The 24888-nt window shown below is 38.8% G+C and overlaps 2 protein-coding genes and 1 long non-coding RNA gene across 4 annotated transcripts in view; 1 reads left to right on the top strand and 2 right to left on the bottom strand.

Annotated features, from left to right (window-relative positions):
- Positions 1–11679, bottom strand: part of LOC146458914 (uncharacterized) — a 50203-nt gene extending 38524 nt beyond the window's left edge. For both annotated transcript variants that reach the window (XR_014858095.1, XM_085090153.1), the window contains exons 1-8: positions 11061–11679; positions 10655–10891; positions 5394–5546; positions 4727–4794; positions 4341–4402; positions 1709–1836; positions 969–1070; positions 10–179 (exon numbers count right to left, since the gene is read on the bottom strand). Coding sequence is in view for 1 of the 2 variants with exons in the window: in XM_085090153.1 (XP_084946279.1) it covers positions 10–179; positions 969–1070; positions 1709–1836; positions 4341–4402; positions 4727–4794; positions 5394–5546; positions 10655–10891; positions 11061–11339 (1199 nt within the window). In the remaining variant the exon portion in view is untranslated. The remainder of the gene's footprint in view (positions 1–9; positions 180–968; positions 1071–1708; positions 1837–4340; positions 4403–4726; positions 4795–5393; positions 5547–10654; positions 10892–11060) is intronic.
- A 3094-nt stretch (positions 11680–14773) lies between these two features.
- LOC146458915 (uncharacterized) lies at positions 14774–19219 on the top strand. Its single transcript, XR_014858096.1, has 3 exons — positions 14774–16197; positions 16342–16474; positions 18482–19219. It is a non-coding gene; the product is annotated as an uncharacterized LOC146458915 (long non-coding RNA).
- A 975-nt stretch (positions 19220–20194) lies between these two features.
- On the bottom strand, positions 20195–24703 carry LOC146458916 (uncharacterized). The gene is made up of 3 exons (XM_085090165.1): positions 24439–24703; positions 22467–23018; positions 20195–21636 (listed from the first exon to the last, which is right to left on the bottom strand). The coding sequence occupies exons 1-3, from the start codon at positions 24506–24508 to the stop codon at positions 20978–20980; spliced, it is 1281 nt and encodes a 426-aa protein (XP_084946291.1). The 5' UTR covers positions 24509–24703; the 3' UTR covers positions 20195–20977.
- Positions 24704–24888: the final 185 nt, after the last annotated feature.

Raw genomic sequence — 24888 nt, forward strand, 5'->3', positions numbered from 1 at the left:
CTTTCCTACCTGAGCCATGGAGATGACACATCCGTGAAAGGATTATGATACAAAACCCTGGGCAAGGACAGCTGATACTTGACACCCATTGTATCAGAGATGTACAGACTTGATAGGTTCTTCCGGTGGTTGATGACAACAAACACAAAATGTTCCACCACATCAAAGACAAAAAAATCCTGTTCACAAAAGATAACATGTTACATGATATTAAGAGGCATATTAGGAGACATCTTAAAGCAAGGCATTTTTTATTTTTATTTATTTTATTTATAAACTTCGCCAGAGGAGAAAAAAAAAACATCAGCAAGAAACCTCTGACAGGAGAGAACTCACAGAATGATAAGTTCCAATAACGAGACTCTTTGCATAAATGAAATTACAGCATAATAATTAATAAGTATTGACAACTATTTAACAACACATTTTAACTAATAATACAGGTAATGATCTGCTTTAATGACATTTTATGCAGACACTTTTGAAAGTTTGAGGTACTGCAGGATTGTACACATTTAAAGTCAAATCTAGGTAGTATGCCCTCAAATTAGTTTTAAATACATCTATAGATTTTGTATTGTCCCTCAAGAAGTCTGGAAGTGTGTTAAATGCTCTTGAGGCTCTTAAGTAAAAACTGTTCTGGAACGTGACAGTCTTAGCTTTAGTTAATTGTACAGCTTTAGTTAATTGTACACTCTTGTGTATAATTAAGTTTTCCAAGACTCGTTGTCCAGGCTCTCAGGTCAAAAACCAAAGAAAGTTGGGTTCTTGACCTTGAAAATTGAATGGTAAACTTAAAAAGAAGGAAGGAACCCCACCTCTTGACCCCTCAAAATTCTTCATTGAAACCCTGACTTTGAACGTTATCTGGAACACTGAAGACTTCCAAGAAGCTTTAACATGATCAATACATTTTCCAGAGTTTCTTATCTGGAAAAATGCCACAACGAAATTCCAAACTGACTTACCCGGCTTTCTTCATTGACTGGAAACTGTGCCACATTAAACTTGCCGATTGATTTGTCTTCGTTAATCTTAGCAACTTTTAGGACAGGATTTTTATCTTTGTTCTGCAGAGAAAACCAGTGGAAGCTGAATAAGCACACGACTGTATTTTAGCCAGTGAAAAACAAGGACCTGGGAGAAGGTAGATTTACATGACTTCGAACAAAAATGAATACATTTGCCTGACAAACACCAAGATGTCAATTTATACTGAAAAACCCGGATAGAGTGGCAGGGTGCTCAGAGAAATGACAGGGCACCCACAGAAATGAGGGAACACTTGGTACACATGGAACATGCAAAACTTTTGCAGTAGCAAGGCTGTTGCCTAAATATGTGAAGTGTTAGGTGCTGCAAAACATTTAGGCACCCAGAGCATTTTCTTGGGCGCCCCAGACAGACAGAAAGGAGAATCTGAATAAACAGCCAATTCCACAAAAAAAGCGTAAAAGCATGCCACAGGTAGTCTGGGAAATACCCAAAAATTTTCAATAAAAGCTCAGAATCTGTAATGCCTCAATCATACAGCGAAGACTTGAGATGACGGACAATATGGATTCTGAGCTTTTAATGAAATTTATTGGGTATTTCCCAGACTACCTTTCGGCATTGTCGTGCAACCTTTTACCCTTTTTTTTAAACAACCTTTGTCGAAACAGCTGTATACATGTTGATATTAGGGGTTAAAGAGTTAACCACTAACCGTGCCAGTTGTAACAAACATGTAGTTTTTCATCATTTCAAATTCCTCCACGTTACTAATCAGCGGTCCTCCAACAATTCGACCATCTTCTACCTGGTAAATTAAAGTGTTGTTATCCTTCAAGGTATCTGCAAAAACAAATTAACAATTGTATGAATAAAAAAATTAAAAGTCATGAAAAAAATGCAACAATTTTTCACTTGACAGCTTCAGGAACCTCAACCTTGAAACAAATTGACAAAAGTTATATATTAAATAAAGAATAAATTCTGACTTCTTTAAATACTGGACAAAATCACTGATCATGAGTAACATTGATTCATGTTAAATTTTACAACAGGCCTGGTTTACAATGTGTTGTAAAAATCTGAGATGACCAGCGATTTCGTTGTTTCCTGACTGCCCCAGCTTTTGTCGTTAGAAAGTGTCAGTGACTATCGAGGATGACAAAAATGAATCTGATGCTTAAGGAAAGTTCACCATTTTGAATTTTTTAGATTTTGAGAGGCTTGGTACCAATCTAAATGATCGCTTATGTACCCAACAGCCAAACATAATTGTATGTTTTCATACAATATGTCAGGAATAATAGCCAACCGTCATAGAAATCTGGGATGCCTCAGGAAATTTAGTAAATAAAATATTGCTCTTGAATGGGTTTTCTGGACTTATCCCCAACTACCCCAGGTGATCACGGATGTCTGCGATTCAACTTTTCATAAGTCAGTAAAATCTAGAACGGTCAGGAAGCAGTGAAATCCACAGTCATCTGGCATGACAAAAAGGCTTAAGTTTTCCACACGCTGTCATTATCTCTTGTGTAAAGCTATTGGACAGCCAAATTACATCATGCAAGTCAAAGTACATGTAAAGTGTAGGCACATCAAAAATTTAAAGCCAAAATCAACAGTTAATAATATCCTGTTTTGTGTGCACACAGAATAATAGTACTGAAACATCATTCTTTCCAAACAACTTAACATCATTACAACTGTATTAATATCCTCTTCAATGTTCAGTTTAACACTGAAATATTATTCTTCCAAAAAAATGAACATCAATACATAAGACGAGTACTATTTACGGATTCGTTTTGATGCTATAGAAAAAACCCACAGTAACACTATTTTGGGCATAAATTATATTAATTACGCAATGCCAAATCAACTTGATAAAGCTAGTAAGAGTGTATAGTACATGCAAAAAGTGTGCGATACATAGTCCATGGCTAATGGATAATATAGCTGTCCCATAAGCAGACTAGAAATATGTACCTTGGGTTATTCCAGAAAAAATCCACACCCCCCCAACGGATGGGGTCGTTTTTTAACCCCCCCTCTCACCTGGATTTCCTGAAGCACAAGACCCCCCCCTCCTGTCTGGATTTCCAAAACAAAAGACCCCCCCTCCCGCCTGGATTTCCGGAAAAAAAATATTCGGCTTAAATTTAATTTATTTTTAATAGAAAATACGCACAATCACGTCTAGAAGATGTTCTTTTTTAATTTCTAAAGCTTCTGCTAATATTAAAAACTCTATCGCGTGGAACTAAAAAAAGAAAGGAGCAACAATGCGAAAAAGCGAACGAGTTCATCCTTTGTGCCCAATGGACAACACCCATGGAATCTTAAAACGGCACGCAGAAAACGCACTGGCTGTTTGTAAAACTGTGCTACGGACGATGGGACTTCAGAGAGGTTACCATCGTATATGTTGCAGGAACCCGTCCAAGAACTTTCTCCTTCTGTTGCTTTCGCAATAACTTGCGTTTCCAAAAGTTTTTTCGAGGTACAGATGGCTACAAGTTCCTCTCGAGTATTTTCGACGAAGAGGGAATGTTTGGACCAAAATTCTTTTGAATTATCTTCTTCAGCTAATTGCCCTGCATCCTTGCTTGCACAAGAAAAAAAATTCTTCCGCCTGACGCAGTGGAATCCACCCTGAGAATGCAATGGCGGACGTGAAATTACACAACGGTGGCGCGCTGGGTCTGGTACGAGTAGAAATGTGTCAGGCGTTTCAAACTCTTTGTTCCAACAATGTTGCGATGGCTCGTTCTTTACTATCTTGTTGTTCGCGTTTTCTGCTATAAAAGGGCCTGCGAAGGAACTTAGATTATCATTCATTTTAGGTGAGAAATATGTGAACAAAATATTTCTATTATTTTCAGGGTCTGAGAGCGCTGAAGTGTCACCGAACTAAACGTTCGAATCGCGTGAACTATCGGTCGAAATGACTCCTGCAGAAGACTTTCTTAAGTTCAACCCCCCCTCCCGCCTGGATTTCCAGAGTCTTTGACCCCCCCTCCCGTGAGAATTTCCAGAATCCCATCCGTCGGGGAGGTGTGGATTTTTTCTGGAATAACCCCTTGTAATGTTTCAGTAAGCTAAGGCTTATGATAGCTTGGACTTGCCCAAAGCAATTTTAAGCTTGAAACTGATTTACATACATGTAGTGTGCACTCAGTTAAGGTTGTTATTCACAAATCACACAAATTAAATGTCAATTGTCACACCTTGCAATTTCCCATATCTGCCCTAACAACTTGCTTTAAATTTATTTTATTAATATTTTGTTTTATTTATTAAGAGGATAAACTATATTTTGGGGACGTTTCCCATTGCATTCTCACCGCGATCCGGTCTATAGGCCTCAATGAATATTGTATGTGCATCAGGAATGTCTTCTACACCCCTAAAAAAGACAACAAAACAAGCCAACGTAATTCATGGACCACATGTCATTAAAATTAAGAACTATGAGCTTGTAACATGCATGGATCTCATTAGGAATGGGTAACTGGCATGAAGGCACTGTTGTACTAAGTTAAATTTTATGTAGCTTGTATTGAACAGAATTGCAACAAGAAATCCTCAAGAATTATTGCTCTGGCTGCAGTATACCATGCAAAGGACTGAAATGAAGAAGGTTGTCCTACTTGCATGACGTATAAGCTACTGTAATTTATAATAAAAATAAAATATATTCATACATGAAGAACAGAGAAGTCATACTAACCAATGAAATGACTTTACTTTTCTTAGTACTGGGTTAAAGGTTCCTCCTTTGTCATTTGACCAGTAAAGCTGTTCAAAACAACACAAATGTGCATAGTCACCATGTGAATACACAAAATACACAGATCCAAGATGAGTGGAGCTGCATTTTTTGCAAGCATTAAAATTGAAATTGTTAATTAAAAAAGATAAGCCTTATTTTGGTGTAGACCGGTTATCATGCTTCATTGTGCATTTAATTTTTTGAGCAGAATGCTATATAAACGAGAAATAGCTTATTACTTTTCGTGAAAATGCAAAATTAATGACCTAGACATAAGAGATACCAACACTCGACTCACTGATTTCTTTTGTAACTATAGATGACTGAACCAAGTCAAGCAAAGTATTGGTGGTTGTGAACAGAAGAAAGCAGTCAAGTGCCTGTATTTCCTTTGTGTAGGTCGCTTGTGTTTTCTATAAAGTAATAAGCTATTTGTTTCTTTAGCACTTTGCTCGAAAATTAAACACGCAACTACATGTGCTGTAGGTTTCTCACATGATAAGCGGTCTCTGTGTCAAAACAGAGCTTATCTGAACCAATTTCAATTTGAAGGCAAAAAATGCATTTACACTAGACCTGCTGAACAGAAAACCTTTCACTTATAATAGTTAAAACAGCCACTTACAGTTTCATTGTACTTGTCGTATGCCAAAGCATATTTATCATCAGAAGGATGAAAACTGATGTATGATGGCACAAAGGAAACTTCCTTTTGATTAAATGTTTCCAAATCCTCTGATCGGAAGATAATCTTGTTCAGTACATCTGTGAGCATGCACTGTTGGAAAATGGAAAATCGCATTTCATTATTGAGTGTGATTAAAACATTAAAAAAGTCATTGATTAAATGGATCCTTGCTGTTTTTAGCCAGATCACTGAATAAGATGCAAGGTTTTTTTCTTGTTGTTGTATTTAGTGGGTGGGTGACTTGACGTAAACATCTGCTTTTCAACTGGCCAAGGCAAAAACACAACCAACTTTAAGCAAACAGCAACTTCTCACTTCTTATTGCATATAACTATGTCAGGTGATTGATTTGCTCATTTGATAAGACACTGTACTTCTAGCTTAATGTTAGGTATTGTTGTACAACAAACATAGTGGATGGTTTTTAATACACAATAAATTACTTCAATCACAAATATTATTAAAAGTCATTCTTACAGTGTACAGTAATTAAGGAACAGGGCTTTTTAATTCAAATTGAACACCAGGGGAAAGGGGGGGGGGGGGGTTGCAACATCACAATAATATTAAATGTCTCGCTTGAATGACTGTACTCCTCTTAGGCACCTAGTTTGCTGTAAATTCATTCAATGCCTTTGCACCCAATGGTTCAAAAGCCGTCATTAACACTAATTCCTGATTACCAATTAACCAACATTTTTATCTCGCTTGTAAAAAATGTTTTTCTAAATGCCAAGTTTTAAGCTAATTTTAAAGAAAAGCCAAAGTCAAAACTAAGGGACAAAAATGCTTGGAAGAAACTTAATAGTTGATTAGTAATTCAAACTTGAATCAAAGTTCATGCTAACCAAGCAGTAGGCTAAGCTTAATCGGACTTTGAACAACTGGACCCTGGTACACAATATACAAGTATATTTATAGCAGTCTTCAAGAGCTATTACTCCAATATTAGATTAACACCATGAGATGACAAAAAAGAAACAATAACATTTATTTGACTACAGGAAGTTGAAGAAGAAAGCTGCTTCACCAAGGAATGTAACATTGTATATTGTCAACTGAAAGCAAGACGGATAGTCTCAAACATAAGGCAGTGTTCCAGATATTAGTGAGAGGTCTCAGGACAAAAACTCGAGAAAGCTGTCTTCCTGACACAACAAAATGGACTGTAAACTTAAGAAGATTTGAAGAGAACCTCTGTCTTCCTGACACAACAATATGGACCGTAAACTTAAGAAGATTTGAAGAGAACCACATCTCTTGACCCCTCAAAATTCCTCATTGAATTTCTGACTTTGAAAGTTATCTGGAGTACTTGATAAAGCTTAACATGTCAGCTTGATAGGTACATGTACTTTGAATTAAAGGGTCCCATTGTGCAATATTGGAACAGTGTATTATTGGAACTGTTTGTGTGTATATATATGTGTGTGTGTGCATCCGACCACAACCAGCATAAATAATTTGTTTACTGGCAACCTGGCATATTTTTTAACCCAATGGTTATTTCAGGTTGCAAAAACCCTTGCTTTTCTTTCCAAGTTATTTTTGTTTTAATGTAAATACTTGTTAAAAAAAAGGGTAAATTAAGAGTTGTTGTTGTAGTGGGTGGAAATGTTAGTAATAAAAGCAACAGTGGGTTACATCTGTTTTAACAGTACATATATAATGTTTATAGTCATCCTATATGCCTACTGACAGTAAATTTTAACTGTAAAACAGTAGATGCCCTGCTCTCCCATATGCATATCCTACAATTAAACCCACCTTTTATTTAACTAACCCTTTAAGGTTACTGTAAACCATTAGAGATACTCTTGCGTCCAAGCGATGTAGAGCGTCCGGTTTAAACTGTAGATACCTAAACCCCATATCAAAATAAAGCTTACAGAGCTGGCTATCAAACTATACCAAGAATTTTGAAACAAAATGAATTGGCGAATTTTTAGTGCTGTTTTCTTGAATCAATTTTTTTACTTGAAGGGGACACTTTAAAGAGCTAAAACTCAAAGGGAATTTGTTCGTTTGCCTTCAAGTTTGGACAGTACCTAGTTTAACATATAAACAACAAAAAAGTGTTTGCAAACTTTTTCTTTTAAAATATTTTTTCTCCAAGAGTAATTCTTGTACAATCACTCTACATTTCTTTAATCCTATATCGAAAATGTTCTGTAACTTTTCACCGCAATTGAATATGGCAAAATGCAGACACCTGTTTTTTGCGCTTTGAGACCGGAAACTGGGGAGCAAATTAAATTAGCGAAACACAAAATTCACTTTGACTTGTAGCTTTCAAAAGGTCGAGAAAAATTTGACAATTTATTTTATTTCAAAATTCTTGGTATAGATTGATAGCCAGCTCTATAGGCTTTAATTTGATATAGGGGTTTAGGTGTCTACAGTTTAAACCAGACGCGCTACATTGCTTGGACATGAGACACCTCTAAAGGTATACGGTAACCTTAAGCCCTGATATCAACATGCATATTTTCCTTACTGTCTCTTCTATATTTCTTATGGTAATAGTGAGGAGAATTTAATCAAAAATCAAAACATTTCATCTTTGATCATTTCAAATTGTGAGGAGAAATTAGATGTGATCACATAAAGGATTAATAACTACAGAAAAGGACATCTTAACCTATTGACCATGTTCTTCTCTGCATACATATATCTTATTCGATGGTTTTACAAAATTATAATATGTGCGGGTATTTTGCGAGTTGCATAGCATTTTTGGGGCTCGGAAAAATACAAGCAATTAGCAAAATGTCTGTGCATATTATATGTAAAACCATAGAATAAGAGATTTATTATTCCACTACAAAGAGAGTTGTTAAATTTTGGCTTCTCTTTTCTGGTAAGAGTGTTGTTAAAAAAATACACCTGGCATTATCTGACCACCGGCATAAAGCGCTCTGTTGTAAACCGGTCAAACCAGGACACTGCAGTGTATAATGGTCTTCAATTTTGTGCGTTCTCTTGACCTTATTTGGTGAAGTGACATAACAGTTGAATAATAAATTCCATTATAAGAAACGTTTTTAACAAGAATTAAACGTTGTGTTGCATCTAAAAATGGTTGTTGTGAAATGGAGTTGATTATTAAAAAGAACCAAAAAAATACCCAAAAATTGACTCAAGCCTCACTCAGCTCAATAACAAGGGAGGGGCTGAGTTACTCCTCTTTATAAGCTATATAGGTATGTGAGTCGCCAAAAGTGTGGTTTTTGAGTCATTTTGGTCTGGAAATTCATGTAGGTATAGATCTTAACCATTTTGGCCTGAAGATGGAAAATGGGTACAGATTTTACAGAAATGGGATGGTCTGGATTCTAGAAACCAGGATCCAGCAGTTGTTCAAAGCCCAATTAAGCTAATCCTGGATTAATTATGCAAACTTTGATTAGAGTCTAACAATTAATCAATAAAGATTCTTCCAAAATAGTTTTGGCCCTCAGTTTTGACTTATAGACTTTTCTTTACCTTTAGCTTGAAATTAGGCTTTGAAATCACTTTTAAAGAGCGAGATGAAAACCTCAACTAACTTTTAATTTGCAGATTAGCATTAATCGGCTTTCGAACAACCCACCCCAGGTCTGAAAAGGGGTATGAAGTTTAGAGTCCAGGTGTGAAAAAGGGTACCAGAAAGTTAGTACACATTTTGGTCTGAACCACCTACCAAAACTTCTAAGGAGTATCCCTGAGGGGCTTAATACCTTTAGTGTATTAAACAGTAAACCACATGACCTAATTCTTCTCTGAAGAATATTTTTACTGAAGACATCAAGGTCCTGTTGCAATTGTGTCCTTTTACCTATAGCATGTGCACTTCATTAATATGCATTTACTACTGTACACAAGAAAAATTTTGATTCAATTTGGCCAGGGAGATTCAGAAGTTGGGTCTGCAAGATTTCTGCACAGCCCATACAATAATAATTTATACACCCATTTTCTGACTCAAGCCCTATTCATGCCCACTGTTTGTTTATGAGGGACCAGTAAGATGGTAGTGTAGCATAAGTAAAATGAGAGGTTGCACAGAGCAGACCTACAGTCCACTTCATTACCTAACGTCTGTATGTTAGAAAACAATCATCATCGTAAAATATTCTCTCTATTTGGTAAGGTTTCTGCAAAGCCCCATACATTAATCATGTATGAATTTTACTATTCAAACTCCATTCATATTTGCCATTTTGGAAGGGGGTTAGTATGACAATTGTGCATGCATAATTACCGATGGGGTTGTGCAGAAATCTTTCCTTGATTTTTAATATAATATTCAATTAAAGAAAACATTCAAGAAATGGAAAAACTGATCCATGAATTGCAAAACAATTTTGTCAAAACATAATAAGACGACAAACTGTAAATTAATTGCAGTTAAACATACGTGTTACAATTTTAGCATAACCTTGGGTTCAAGATTTTCAACCACTCTAGACAATATAGTTTGTTGATATTTCAGCTGGGCTCTCGTAAGAATAAACTACCATTCACGAGATATGTGCATAAATACAGGATATTTCTATTTTGACAAATAACTGTGGTTTTTATATTATCACCTTTCTACAAAATAAAAGAAGCACTTCAGAAGACTTCCTTTTCCTCTGATGATAAGCAGTAAAGTTATGCGGAACACAATCTTCGTGAACGTCTATTGCCGAAAGTTTTAAAACGGTAAATATGCACAACTGTCACAACACTTTAGCGAACTATTGCCATATCAAAATCCCATAGAGTTATGATCGCTCACAGCGGGACGCCGTCTTGAAATACCAAACCGTGCACTATCAAAAATGTTCGTTTTTGCCAAATGAAATTAATAATCGGGAAACTTTGCAATAAAAAACGCATAAGAATGTCACGATTCAGATCTTAAGTTATATTCGACTGCATACGTGAATTAAGTTTTAATTACAGTCCAGCGCGACGTCTACTTATCTTGGTAAACAGAACTATTATTTATTGTCACGAACGAAGAACGTGCAGACACGAAATTCGACAACAAACGTTCGGTACAAACAGGCGTTCATTGTGCTTTTATGAGCTCATTGACACCAACTTTACAAATTTATTCTAAGCTAAGCGTACACGTGTTAGTTTACGATCAAACGCTATCATAACGTGCCAATAACAAAACACAACACCTTGATGGACTGGAAAAGAAGTAAGACTGCATTGGTACTTACGAGTTTTGGATTGGCTTTGGAGGCATAAATGTTATCGATCAGAGCTGCTTTTCCAGACTTCAATTGTATCTGCTTGTCGGTGAAGTTCTTGCCGTAGTCTTTCGAGACATAAACCTTGCTGATGGCTAATTCGACGTTTTTTTTGGTGTTTTTTGCTAACAGGAAAACGAAGTTCTCTTTCCCGCTATTGGCAGGCCAGTACCTGGTCAGGGTGTCGAAGCCTTTAGCGAGGTTTTGCTGAACGAGATGAATCAAAAAAAGCTTAAATTAAGCTCAGTAAAAATGGAATATTAATGAGAAGAGACATTAACAAAACAGACAGAAACAAAAGTACACAATACATCACTCAACAGCCTCAAGAACGAGCTGTCTACGTAACAAATTTGAAATACAAACTCAAACTCACAGAGGACTTCTCTGGTTGCTGTGGCACAGGTCTGTCAGAGCTATCACGGCGAAACCGACCATGCGAGTCTTCAGCGCGTTCTTGAGGGCTTTCGAATTCTGGTTCTTCAGCTTCCCGCGCAGGCCGCCGTATCACGCTTACTCCGTCGGGAATAGTGTCCGGAGAAGTGCCCGGAACAAACAGATTCTTTGGAACTCTAAACGGACGAATGCCACTTGCAAACGCTGGGAGCAAGGCGACGAGGAAAACGCAAACACAAACTCTGGAATGAATCGCCATCTTCCTGCATAAGAAACAGAGTACAACTCGGCAGTTCTGGTTCAGTCAAGAAAAACAATACTACACGCGGGAACGAGGCTGGTGGGTTTCAATTGCAGGGGGTCAATGCTATTGTTGTCGCTCGCTTAAAACAAAAGCTCCAAAAGGCGTGAAAGAGTTAGCTTTGGTTTCAACGAGCTTGTTGTTGTATTAAGTCGCCGAATTCTGCTAAGCCCTCTCTTTTATAGTTTACCAAACAAAAGGACCCAAAAGCGAAAAACAGCTTCTAAGTAGAAGCAAGACCGGAAATTTTGAGCGCCAATAAGAATAGGCCCTGGACTACAGCCAAATTCACTTCCGAATAGCGTCACGTTACAGTACTTAGAGCACGTGCGGTCAAGGAGCCCAGAGCTGTAAAAAAAAAAAAAAAAAAAAGCTTCTCAAATCTAATTTGTTTTCGTTTCTTGTGTAATGGCCAAAACTGACAGACACTGGTATTTTAAATCTATTTTTTCAAATGCATATGACAAAATGAAAATAAAAAATGTTCGGGAATGTTATTTTATCGGCATGATATCATTTTGATTCTGCTATTAAAATATGGAAATCGTGATCAGTTTCTTTCACCTGCTTTCAGTCAGAAGCAGATTCTGACATTCTTTTTCTTATGATGATTCATCACAGGGAATTTTTTCATAAATTTGAAATACGCTAATTTTAACGCTTTTATATGGACTGACGGACTTATGATTCCTTTTCAACTCACAGCATCCTTTTATCTGGAAGAAATTAGGTTAGTTTCATCCTTTCCAGTCAACAAAACAAACAGCCTGCCAAAGCTGGTATAGCAGACGTGATCGAGGACAGCGACTGCGAGCGGCAGCGCTGAGATACGCCTTCCACGCAAGCTACAAAACACTTGTGTCACGATTGTCTATCAATTGATTATTAATAAATAATTAATCCATCAATTTGTCTCTTTTTAGTGCTGTATTTTATTACTGTTGTGGCTCAGTTCCTTCTTTCCTCTCATCAAGGGCCTCAGATAATCACTTGGCCTATATTGGCTCCTCCTGTTCTGTAAGATGGCTTGGGAACAGCTGGTAGGCTCCGTAAACATTAGTTGACATCTTAAAAGCAACTCACTTTTAAACGTCCTTGACATTTTGACGTGTTAAAACAGGTGGCAATATCTTTAGAGAGCGTCAAGGCATGCGCAAAGAAGAACGGAAATGTGAAATAAACTGAGTGTTGATTAGCCTAAGTTAAACAGCCGTCGTTTCGCGGCGGTGCTATCATCCTGGAACTCCCCACAAAAGCGACGTCTGTTGACTCTGTTTCTGAGTAGTCCGACCTAAATGTTAATAAAACTTATTGGAGTCCCCTTTAAATGCTGCATTTCCATTACCGGCCATCGAAGGAAACGTCGTTGTTCGGTTACCATTCAATACCCTGCAATAACTAAACGAAGCTTTCAAGTCTCTACAACTCATTATTCAGTACTCTACACGTCATTCGAACATCGGCTATCTGCTATTTTTAGTAGGAAATAAACTTCTTTTGTCTTTTAAACTTGTAATCTCCCTAATCAGATCTATGAACAAATCCGTTTTAGTTTGAATTGTAGTTAAATCATGATAGCTAGTGGGCGCGTTTCCTGCGAGTAGTGGTTTCTCCACCGGAAGCTACGCTACGCTACGAAAGGGAGATAAACCACTACGAGCAACCGTTCCTTGGCCGGTGCACGCGAACCCTGGCCTGCCATCCCTGCGAGCAGAGCCCGGGTTTCTCCACCGGAGGCAAGGTAGTGGGCGAGACAATATGACGCCCTCAAGGGTAATAGAATCTCCTCTGTGCCCACGTTCTGGCGACAGAACATAGAGCGGCTTTGCTTTCATCTTTAAGTCCTTTTAGGCAGTTTGTTTTAAAAAATAACGAAAATAGATCCCTGGGCATAAAAGGGCTTCTTTAATTACGAGCTCCAGACCAATGAACTGTTCAGTTTGCGACATTTTAAAACTGTTAAACGTCAGCCACCTGTTATAAACCGGACATCATATATCTTTGCCTTTATATTAATCATACTGTCGTTTTGTTATCAATTTTTGCACACTTAATTTAATGAAGGCTCACGGAAGTGAAATCCGCGAAAATTTATCAGGCAATGAAAGAAATGGAAATTAAGGTGTTATTTAAAACCTCACCCAGAAAAGTCATATATTTCACTTTCTAACAGAAATCAGTAGGGTCGTAATGTACCTTGCCTCACTTTTATGAGTCTAAATTAATATGAATATATGAAGCATCTTTCTTCTATTTTTAAAGTCTCTTCGATATCTCAGTATTCTAGTACTTTAGTATTTCAGTGTTTAATATTTTAGTATTTTGTAGTATTCTAGTATTTTAGGGTGCGTTCGATTGACCTTATTCCGGAAAAGGATTACATGCAATGATTATAAGAAATTCCTCATAAGAGGTTTTTGGAGTTACTTGAGTACAATATCCTTCCTAAACTTATGTATCAGCGAAAGTTTGCAGAAATGACTTCCCAAATTTACTCAAAAGAGCAAGCTAACAGCTATTCCGCTCATCCTTATTCCGGAATACGGTTGATCGAACGCAGCCTTAGTAATGTTGTTGAAATTAGTTTCATAGGGCCATGAGGGAGACTACAGGCTTGAATATCGAATGTAATTGTGCACACTACGGAAAGTTGAAGGCGTTAGAACAAAGGTAATGTCAAACACACGTTTGTTGGCTTTTTCACAAATTGAGGTTAACTTGCAGAGTGTTGTAATCCGACAAAAATTACATTTAAGTTTTAGTACAACCCACTTCGTACTTTAAGTTTAGTCATTTTGACCATCTCTGCACTCCTGCGTCGCGTTCCTTTTCGCTCCGGCACTTTCTGACTTTTCTGCGCCGACTTAATCATCATTTTTTGTTTCACTGGCTTTTAATAACCATTTTGTATCCAGTTAAGAAGCTATAAACTCACACTAAACTGACTTTGGCTGTTGACCAGATCGATAACTGGCTTAGCGAGAAACGGACAAAAACGGTAATCCGCACAAACTCCGCAGTGCATAAACCAAACAAAGGCTGCGGTTTACACCAACAAAACCGCACTGATGAAGGAAGCGAATTATCCTATTTTAAAATATAATCTTTCAGTGACGTACTTGCTCTACTACAATACGGAAGAGCTGGAACAAAGAGGTCGCCAGCCAAACACAAAATTGCACTTCAAACACGGTAAGTGGTCAGGCGCGGATCCAGAGAAAATGTGACCGTTTTCCAATCATGCAAGCGCCAGAGGCGCAAGGTTCTAGAGGGAACATTTTTACTCCTGAAAGTGCCATCTCCTGGCGGGTTTTCAAGGTGCTTCGTTTTCGAGTTTTGGGGTGTTTCGTGCCTCGGTATTCGTTTTCGATACCACCAATCTTTAACTATACATCAGAGAAACTATGGTATTTCTGACTTTGACTATCTTGCAAAGTTTACTAGTTTACCTTTTAATCAAGCATTCTCTCCATATACACAATTTGGCAAACCAAACTGATTATTTCCTTGGATCAATTAATGCATTTCTAGGGTGTGTAGTAATCGTTTCCGTGGGGTGAGCACAGGTCAAAGTACGATGAAACTGTAAGCTGGGAGTCAGCCTGATCATGACGAACCATGCACTATGCTTTCGAGAGATCAAAACGTGATTGAATTACACTTTGTCTCATTCTTCATTTGCACCGGAGGCAAAAGTCCCATGCATGGTGCACCACTACAAATCTGACAAAACATATATTAAATTTTTCATTTTTCATTATTTCAGCTGCTCAGGAAGAATAGCTCCTATAGTACTAGGAGTGTACACAGTTCTTTGCCAGTAGGACTCTGGGTTTGTCGCTCGCACGTTGACCCTGTGTGGCTACCTTCCGGTTGTTCTTGGCATGGATTGGCCAATGTCAAACTCAGCTTTAATCTGTTTAATTTCCCCCGCTGATTCACTTCCTTCCAAACCAACGGATCGCCTCTCTCAGCTTTCATATTTATCACGACTCTCGCTTCTTGGGCTGCCTCGATGAGATCTAAGCTCTTTTTTTGCAACATAGTCGACAACGCAACTGTGTTGGAAAGGACATGGTCTGCTGCACATAAAGCAACAATAAAATCAAACTGCTTGATAGCGCATAAGTAGCCCCTTGCCTTTCCATGACCATCCTGGAACAAGATCTCGAGCGCCTGAACTACTACTATGAACGCTGCACGGAAGATATATAAAACTATGTCCTACTCGCCCATCTTGTTTCGCACAAAGTTCGTAGCTTTGTATGCCTATCCATTTCTTCTCTGACTTGGGCATTCTAATCTAGAGACTCCTGAAAGGCGATCAGTCGCTTTGCTGAATACATGTACTCAAACGCAAGCGCGATAAAATCACCCAAAAAGTAGTTCTACGAAATAAAAAAAAAATATCCGTCCGCACAATAAATATACAAAGAAAAGTTTGTAAGCCCGGGCTTACTGGCTTAAAGGGAGCTACGCCCGTGGGTGTAATGTGGTTCACAGTATTGATTACCGTCGTTACTGTTATCCTTGTGGTGTACCTCTGAGTTTTCTCGTCATAGAAAGAAAGGAGGTTATGCAAAGCAAGTTATGCAACCTTTTTAGCATGAGTAGCATGGATCGACAGAAGACATACCTCACGTGATAACTCACAGTTGGGCGCAAAGGATGATGGGAAATCCTTCCCAACATTCATAGCGAGTTTAGAGAATAAGCTACGAAACTGTCTTCAAAACTCGGTGGATGAAAAACGGAAGTCTTAACAACTTAAGGGAGAGACAAGGAACTGGGATGCGTCAGTTGGGCTGGTAAATGAGTGAGTACACAGTTCAGGCCAAATAAAACTCGGTTTTAGTGATATTAATCGGCAGAGTCTTAACTGAGAATCAGTGTGAAATTTTATGACAAAACTGCCGTTCTTTCAACTGATATTTTCGTATTGTGGTTTGTTTTGTTCCAGTACCCGCTAAAAACTGAACTGAATTAAGGTCACCAGGGACTGGTGTTTGTTAAAGCACGTGGAATGGGTCCAAACCTGCATTTATTTGTTCTAACATTATCGCCTTTGTTTTGGCCTGGATCTCTTTTAGTCGGTAAGCAAAACAAGAAAAATTGTTGAACCTTTTTAGAAATCATTCTGTTAGAACTGAAAAGCGGCGAATGAATCGTGGAGGGATGCTGTCCATATCCAAGTAAAGTCTTGATAAGTTTTTCACATTCTGTAATTATAAAAGTTTAGTGAGTCGTTTGTAATCCATATCATTCCAATTTAACCATCCTTGTTTTACAATTCCCGCGCGGTTAATTAGTTCCTTTTATTTTTATGATCTCAAGACAATTTACAACGTCAATTGCCAATCGGTTTGCTAACTTCTGGTGACCAATCAAACTTCCTATAAAACCACTGAAGCATTAAAAATTATAAAAAAAGCCGAAATTAAAAGCCAAAGTTCGATTCTCAACAAACTATGCTTTGAGTGGTCTCTTGTTTCTCTTGTAAATAACACACTGTGTTAAGAAGACAAAACACGCAAGCGTGCGCGGAAAGCACCTTTGGCGATGTGCGGGGCGCGCGGGAGGTGATTTTCGGGCACGCGTTGCGTGTTTTTCCCGCTCTTGGTAGTCCATAATAGACTGTTGCAAAGCATTTTAGTAATATTCAGTTAGTTTGTTTAATTCTCCGCTATTTACAGGGAATTTAAGTATCTAAAGCCTCACGGTTTAGTTTGTTCTTTATTGTCTTGAAAAGTTTCTTTTTTCGAGGGTTAACAGTTATCTATAAGTTATGTCACGATTGGTTCATAACCTAGCAGTTGTTTTTCAAAATGAATGCGGGTGCCTCGGAGGGTGCATTTAAGCTGAATTCATAGAAATGCACGAAAGCCGGAAATTTCTTGAGGTTCAGACACCACCCAAATAATGTTCGCTCCTATGCTGTATTCATGATGGAGCAAGTTGCGTAACTTGAGATTTATCTTTAAAACAAAAGTGATTTAGACGCCATATCACTTACTTGGTATGACGCATGAGAGATGCGGCTTTTGAACTAGGCCTTATCCTCCGAAAAGCTTTGTAATAAAAAATCCATCAGGATTCTGAGGATTGGCGTTTAAAAAGTGGGTTGGTGTCGACTTGAGTAATTATATGGCCAGATTTTGACGGAACGCGTGCCCCAGTGACATGCCATTCATGAATTACCCAATAGCTCTGTATCTTGATGCGTAAAGCATGTTAGATGTTAGTCCATTGTAAGAGTTTTTGCTCAACATATTGTTAAGGAGTTTGCGACAAATAGCTAGGATATCTCTGTATCAATGCTTAGAAAGGAAAGAAAAACCAAAGGCAACCTAATTCCCAGGGCCTTTTCCCTAGCTCGGGGGGCCCCGAGCTAGGGAAAAGGCCCTGGGAACGAGGTTGAACAAAAGGCACCTTCCATTTGCCAAAACTGGCAGGCCAGACCGGGTAATGGAAAGGATCATTTTGAAGACACCGTTCACCAAAATCTTCAAATTTTGACATTTCAAGAAAACGGTACATGCTATTTGACGGTGCCTACTTTTATTACTGAGCATACGTTCTGCTCATCTCGAGATACTCGGGTTTCCTATGGGTGGTGCTATTAATACAGGGATATTTTTGCGAGGTTTAAAACTATGCGGAGAAAGCAGAACTCAGCAAATGCTCTTGGTATCCAAAAAGAAAACTGGGTGTAACCGTGCATTTTTCAGAGATAATAACCCTTCAATTTGGTAAAAAAAAAAACGCCATACATTTCCCCATATTTTACAGCTTTTTAGAATTATTGTTGCTTGATTATCTCTAAGAAATGCGTGGTTACCCTCAGTTATCTTTTTGGATTCCAATAGCCCTTGCCTAGATCTGCTTTTCCCTCATAGTCATAAATCACACAAAAATACTTCTTTATTAGTAGGCACTGTCCTTAACCAGGATTTCAAATTTGCGCATTCCCTCTGCGAACCGACTGGTGTGGCCGGCTAGTTCTCACAAACGGAAAGCACCTTAAGATTGAGGCCGGTAGTATGTACCCTTGATTTATCTTTTCTTAAATGTACTAATAATTTTCTGTCATTTGATTTTAGAATGCCTTACAAATGACACCTTATCCAAGCCTCCAACGGTTCCTGGAAGCACAACACGTTTTTCTCAAATGACTCCAAACCCCACGCCTTTGTTGCGACAACTTCCGCAACCAAAACCAATGGCTTCGTTGCCAGGCTCTCGCGTCACAGTTCAAACCAATCAGCCATCACAGCGACTAGTGGGCATATCTTGTTCAGCGGATGTCAAAATGATCAATCCAGCGCATGCGCAGTTGCTTTCAGCTACTACTTTGCCCAATTTGCGGCCAACAGCATCGACTGCTAGTTCCCAGTCCGCCTGTTACCCTGTGATAAACAATGCGTCCGTCTAGCTAGTAGCAGGCGATAGATCTTGACTGGACATGCATGCATGCTGTGCCACTCAATTTATGCACGTTAGTATTTTGAAAGAGTTCTTAAACTTCTAGACTGACGTAACGTGTTAAAATAAATGATTGATTGATTAGTTAAAAGAACTAGTGCAGAATAATCTAGCCAGTCAGAACAAGATGCGTTGGTTGCGTTTATTTCTGAGAAGAGATTATTGCTTTCGTTTTATGGTAGTTGCTATCTATAAATATAACAGTGTCAAAATAGGTTCTGCTGAATGCAATAAGGACTAAAATAGAAGAGGCCTAATGAGATTCTAGTTCCTGGTAATTAAATATTTGGGATAATCATCATGCATTGGAGCCATAAAAAGAGATCTAATGATAACTCTTGATATGATCGACTTAAAGTTAACCCTTTGACCCCTGAATTTTTTACTAAGTTTTGCTAAAAATTGACATAGACAGAGAAAATGGCTAATAAAAGCTTAAGTTTTCATCCAAACCATACATAACCATATATTTTTAAAAAGTAGATGAGATGAGCATTTTGAAAATGTAAACATTATGTTGTTAATTATTAACTAGTCTGGTTAGTCATTCAAAATGTCCGCCAAAAAAGAAAAAAAATCACATTTGCTGTCATGGGTCCAAGTTTATTACCATCCATGCAAGCTACTGATGTCCAACTATCAGTATATCACTTGAATACTATATAAGCTACAACAATCAGCAATTATTTTCATTCTTGGATCACACTTTACCTGAAAACAGCTTGTCAAAAAATATAGTCGGACTGATATCGACCTCAAAGGCATGAGTCGGTCCATGGTTGGGGCCTGAAAATTGTGGTTATTCCGTATTGTATAAAAAATCCAAACCGCTCTGATTCAGGTTTAGAGTCTTCCCTTCATTTCTACAGCGTTGTTGCCGAGCTGGTTTCCATCTCGATGTTTGTCCATCACGATTTGCACGTGCATGAGAAGCTGCTCTCTTGATGTTTCGACAATATTCACATTTTCGGTCTCTTCTGGGGAAGAATAATCGGCGGTTTCGTACTCGAAACTGTACTCCTACGAAACATTGCTAATGTCGGGTCTTTCCATCACAATTCGATGAATTTCCTCCATGTCCGAGTAGAAGGATGCCATTTTTAAATCACCAGATGACATCTGTAAACAATGCTTCGAAAAAAATTGAAAATTTCCCCCTGAAAACTAGAGAAATCTAGCTAAAATAGACGCCATTTTGAATCACGTTGTTTCTTGCAATAGTAGAGGAGGCCTGGGGCCTAGAAAGTGCCTTTGGCCCCTTTTTTTAGAGCAAAATGTACACCATATATGAAAGCGCGCCTATAGGCGTCTTCAGGGGTCAAAGGGTTAAATAAAGACTATATAGCAATCAAAGCATTTGTATACTGTAGTACAACACTAACATTATTTTATTTTAGTTCAAATAAACGTTATTGTTTTCCCAAAACGTATCCTCGTAAGTTCTTCATAGAAGTAGAAGTCTCTTATGTAAAACTGCAATATAAATTTCCTCATTTTGTTTCCGAAAACAAGAGTTCCCGGGATGGCAAAACTAAGGTTTTAACCGGACTTCAATTACTGCTATGGAGAAGAAAAAGAACCACTATACCATCTACATCCTAAGCAAGATTTATACATAAGAATAGTTTCACAAAATGAATTTTTTTACCTATGTAGAATGACAGAAAACCTAGGCTCGATTAGCGTCGCTCTCTCGGGTCCGACATTCCTCCCCTATGCAAAACCCGATATGAAATTCGTTAATAACAATATGGCCGCCAAAACGAGCTGAGTCAGAACGGATTTGCTGTTTCTAGTCGGTTTCTCACACAGATCTTTGTTTCAGCTGTATCTCGACCAAATTTATCGCATGAAGCAGCTACCCAGGTGTGGTTATCGCTCTGGCGACTTGATCTTTTACGTTTACCAGGAGTGGATCCGGATCCAGACGTTTGTCATGATCTCAACAGAAGAGATTAGCACGTGTTACTTGCAAAATTGGCGCGGAACTTAGACAAGGGGAGTATGTATCCCTTACTGTGTTTCTCTTTTGCAATACGAGACGAGACGAGCTTCGAAACTATAATATCATCCATTTTTAGTACAGTTTTGCTTTCCAAGCCGTTTCTAGCAACTCAGTGAAGATTTATCTCTCTAATCCTATTAAGAACGGCGTCGGGGAATTCACTGTACCTTTGATAAGGTCCAGATAATTGACGACCAAAATGTTTTCTACGGGATGTTACCCGAGGGTTGAACCGCGTGTAATGGACGACATCATGAGATAGCCGCGGGAGAGTCGCGGCAATGTCGGGTAGAGTGCGCGCGAAACTAACCACATTCCGAGCTGTAGCTTCTAAATAAGGAGGCGATGTAGCACGGCGCGAAGATGGGGGGACAAAAAATGAATTTGTTCCTTGTTGTGAATTGGTGAACGTATTTTGTAAGTAAGGATTGATAATCCTTGGCCCGATGGTCTTAAACGATTGCAATGCAGCTGAAGAGAGATAAGGGGACTGCCAGTTTGTTTGACTCGCGGGACTGCTCGTCCAACCCGTGGGATACGAAATATACGGAGTAGGGTTAGACCTGATGCTTTGATATCCGTGGTAGTAGGACGGCCACGATGGGCTGGCCTGCCTGAACGCGCTGTAGCTGGCATGATATCCCGAGTGTCTGTGCGACCCGTGATAGTAATGAGGATGCCTTCCATGATGATGGTACCGAGGGTAATAGTTTGGTTCGTAATCATCGTCATCTTCTGGATGGTGACGTAATCTCCATCTTGCTATGCCTGTAAGACAATAAAAAATTAACGTATTGCGTGTAAACATTTGTGCTGAACACAAAATTACGATAGTGCCACCGGGTGTACGTTTTGCTGCGCTTGGCACTAAGTACATGTTTTAAACCAAATTGATTGCAGGGTCGCCTCCCAAACAGTCGTTTTTAGGAGAGACCGCGGCCTAGTCCTCCCCACTAAGGAGGGTAATACGACTCCCCTAATTACAACTGCGTCGGACGCTAAATGGGCGACTGATACTGCGGCAAAGAGCAATTTTTAATATTTGGGCCAATACATCAACTAGTACCAGCAGTCTTCTTCGGGGCCAAAGGTACAATTAGTTTGTAACTGATGGCCCTGAAAAAGACTAGTTGTACTTGTTGAAATATTGGCCCAAATAAATAAGCCCTTTGCCGTAGTGTCAGCCCTGCAATCAGTTTGGTTTATTTACACGTGAAGTGACGTCTGGCACGTGAATTTTTACTACAAGAGATCCGGCAGCGAAACGTATTTAGAACAGTTTATTTGGGCGTCTTGTGGTCCTCCGTATTCAAAAGTTTCGTGGCTCATATTTTACTTCGAACACTGTTCGGGTGAGATGTCATGAAACGGTTTACAGTTGCGTGACAAAAATGCTAGTAAATGACACATGATTTTACAATCGAGAACTGCTCTGACACGCTTTTTTACAATAAGTGCACTTATATCTATTTACTTTGAGTTCTGTTCTGCGTTCATATGGACAAGAGTAATCTCATACTCAGATCTTACATAGGAGCTCACGAATCTTGATTGCAAGAGAAGTTCACCGTATGAATAATAAGTTTAACAATAATTACCGTGATGTCGTATTGGTGGTTCCCAGTCCCAATCATCTCTCTCTCCATCTAAGTCGTCCTCATACCGATTCCTATCACGTGGCTCATCCTCATATTCAGAATCTCGTTGACGATCATCCTCAGACTCATAATCCCGAAGTCTTTCCGAGGAGTCCTCGTACGACTCGAGATCCCGAGGTCTTGGTGGGGAATCCTCGAAGGCTCGATATGAACCTCTCGTATCCTCCGAAAATTCCTCTTCATCCGGGCTGTCTTCGTAGTCGTCCCGAGGATCATCGTAATCGTCCTCGTCGTCGAAATCGTGGGGACGAAACGATTTCTTCACCGTTTTACCATTGTGTTTCTTGGTGCAGTTTTCCTTCCCTAGCGTGAGAGTAGAATTCCGTGCGCATTTTAATGGAGGAGAGTGCACACTCTCCTCTTTTTTAGAGATGTTCAATGTTGCATTTGTTGCAGATTGATCGGATCCAATGCTTTCCTCCTTGCTTACTACGTCATTGTTTAACTTGAAGAACTTTAGCAGAGATTTTTTGTTTAAGTTGGGGTTTAATCCTGCAAACAAAAAACAAATTATAAGGTGAAAGAAATATCATGTTATGTTTTAAGCCTGATGAATAAATGATTGAGGAATTTTTTCAGTTTAACACTCGGAAAAAGAAACTCAGAGTTCTCCAAACCGGAGTCAATCAAGATTCTCGGTGGTAAAACATCCTAGCCTGTAAAATTTTAAGGTCAAAGGTTCGACTCAAATGGGCCGGGAACTCGACTCGTCACTGACTGAAAATTCCCCTATTATTTATACACCCCAGGCTTCAAACGTCGCATCACATTTCTTTCACAAAACGTTTATCATGTTATGAGGTGTTTACCTCAGTTGAGAGCTGACATGTGCGCAAATCGCCTAGTCTGTCTTGCTGTTAGGTGCTCCATGTTCCGTTTTCAACACAGAAACTCGGAGAAAACATATGCTTGATTCGTTCATGATTACGATTCTCTTCGTCCTCTCAGGGTGATATAAAAGCCGACCGCGCTTAGACTTTACCATCTTACAACAACTTTGATATAGTTCCATGTGCTATTCTCACGAACTCAAAAAGACTATGTCCTGTAGGGCCACCAAAACCGTGAAAATGGTTCGATCCTAGCACCCGATTCGAAAAACCCTCGAAAAGTTTTCAGGAGCATGAAGTCCTTTTCATATTCCCGTTATATCAAATGATGCTATTCATTTTTTCCGCGAGCAAACTAGCACAATGTGTTTCTTAATCTTGTAAAGCTTTCAGCGTTTTACCTTTCAAAAATATTAAATGTCGAATTTCTGGTCATGAACATTGTGCACGTGAAATAGTTATTGAGAAACGCACTCCTGTATACGATCGACTAGGAGGGGTTATCTTTGATATACTGGGATACGGAAGCAGCAAGAGTCCTCGCTCGTCGGTCACTCTTTTGGCGCATATCAAAGAAGACAAAACAAGAGTTCAGTCAAGTCTAGAGTCCCCTTAAACCGAGGATTAGCTTAATGGGATTAGAAAAACTGGGCTGTGTGTTTAGACATTTTAATAAGGTGTGAAAATCATGGACGTTTTGTGCTGCTAAGGTTGTTTACACAACTAAATTCGTGCGTAGATGAAAACTGGCGTTAATTTAAAATCCACACGGTTGGTTAATTTTTGTGGTTAGTCGCATCTTCTAAATGTTCTCGCTGTAGCTGAAGTCTCTTCGCTTAAATTACAGTAAAGAAACGGTTAAAAATGTCTGCCAAGGAAAAGAGCAGTCTATTCTTTCCGTACTGGACAATGAAGAGAATGAAGGAAAATACCTACTGACGCGGCAGATAATAAGTTTCCATGCACTCGGCTATTTTTTCCGCGTGTTTCAATTTCTACCAAACAGTCTTACCAGAAAGCAATTTCAGTGTTCATTGTTTGATGCTAGCCTTAGGCAAAACAATAAAATTTTTTTTACTAACCTTTGTTTTGAGCTTCGCAGCAAAGCAAAACACAGAAAATGGAAGCCAGTAGCGGGTACCAGAACCGCATTGTTTGCCAGAAAACCAATTCAATTCCAGTTTACAGAATTCCTCCATACAGTTAAGAACTTTGAAAAACATTGTGAGGTTTCATCTCTCAATCAAATTATTTTGATCGTCGATTCCGGTGTGAATCTACCTTTAAATATCACTTAATTGCAGTGTTATGAGAAGGAAAGACATTTGGCAACAACTTATAAATAAATAAATGAATTGCTGCTGACCCATCGACTGGGCAGTTAGGGTGGCAAATGTGTGCACCAGCGGGAAGGGGCGGCCAGGGGGGGCGGCAACTAAGAAACAATTAACAATTATTGGACGACTGGTTGAGAAGAATATCGTGATTTGTCAGTGGCGAGCAGGCAAATAATTGATCTGCGAGACACTGAC

This window comes from Pavona decussata, unplaced genomic scaffold, assembly GCF_977016875.1.
Source record: "Pavona decussata unplaced genomic scaffold, jaPavDecu1.1 SCAFFOLD_225, whole genome shotgun sequence".
Lineage (NCBI taxonomy): Eukaryota > Metazoa > Cnidaria > Anthozoa > Scleractinia > Agariciidae > Pavona > Pavona decussata.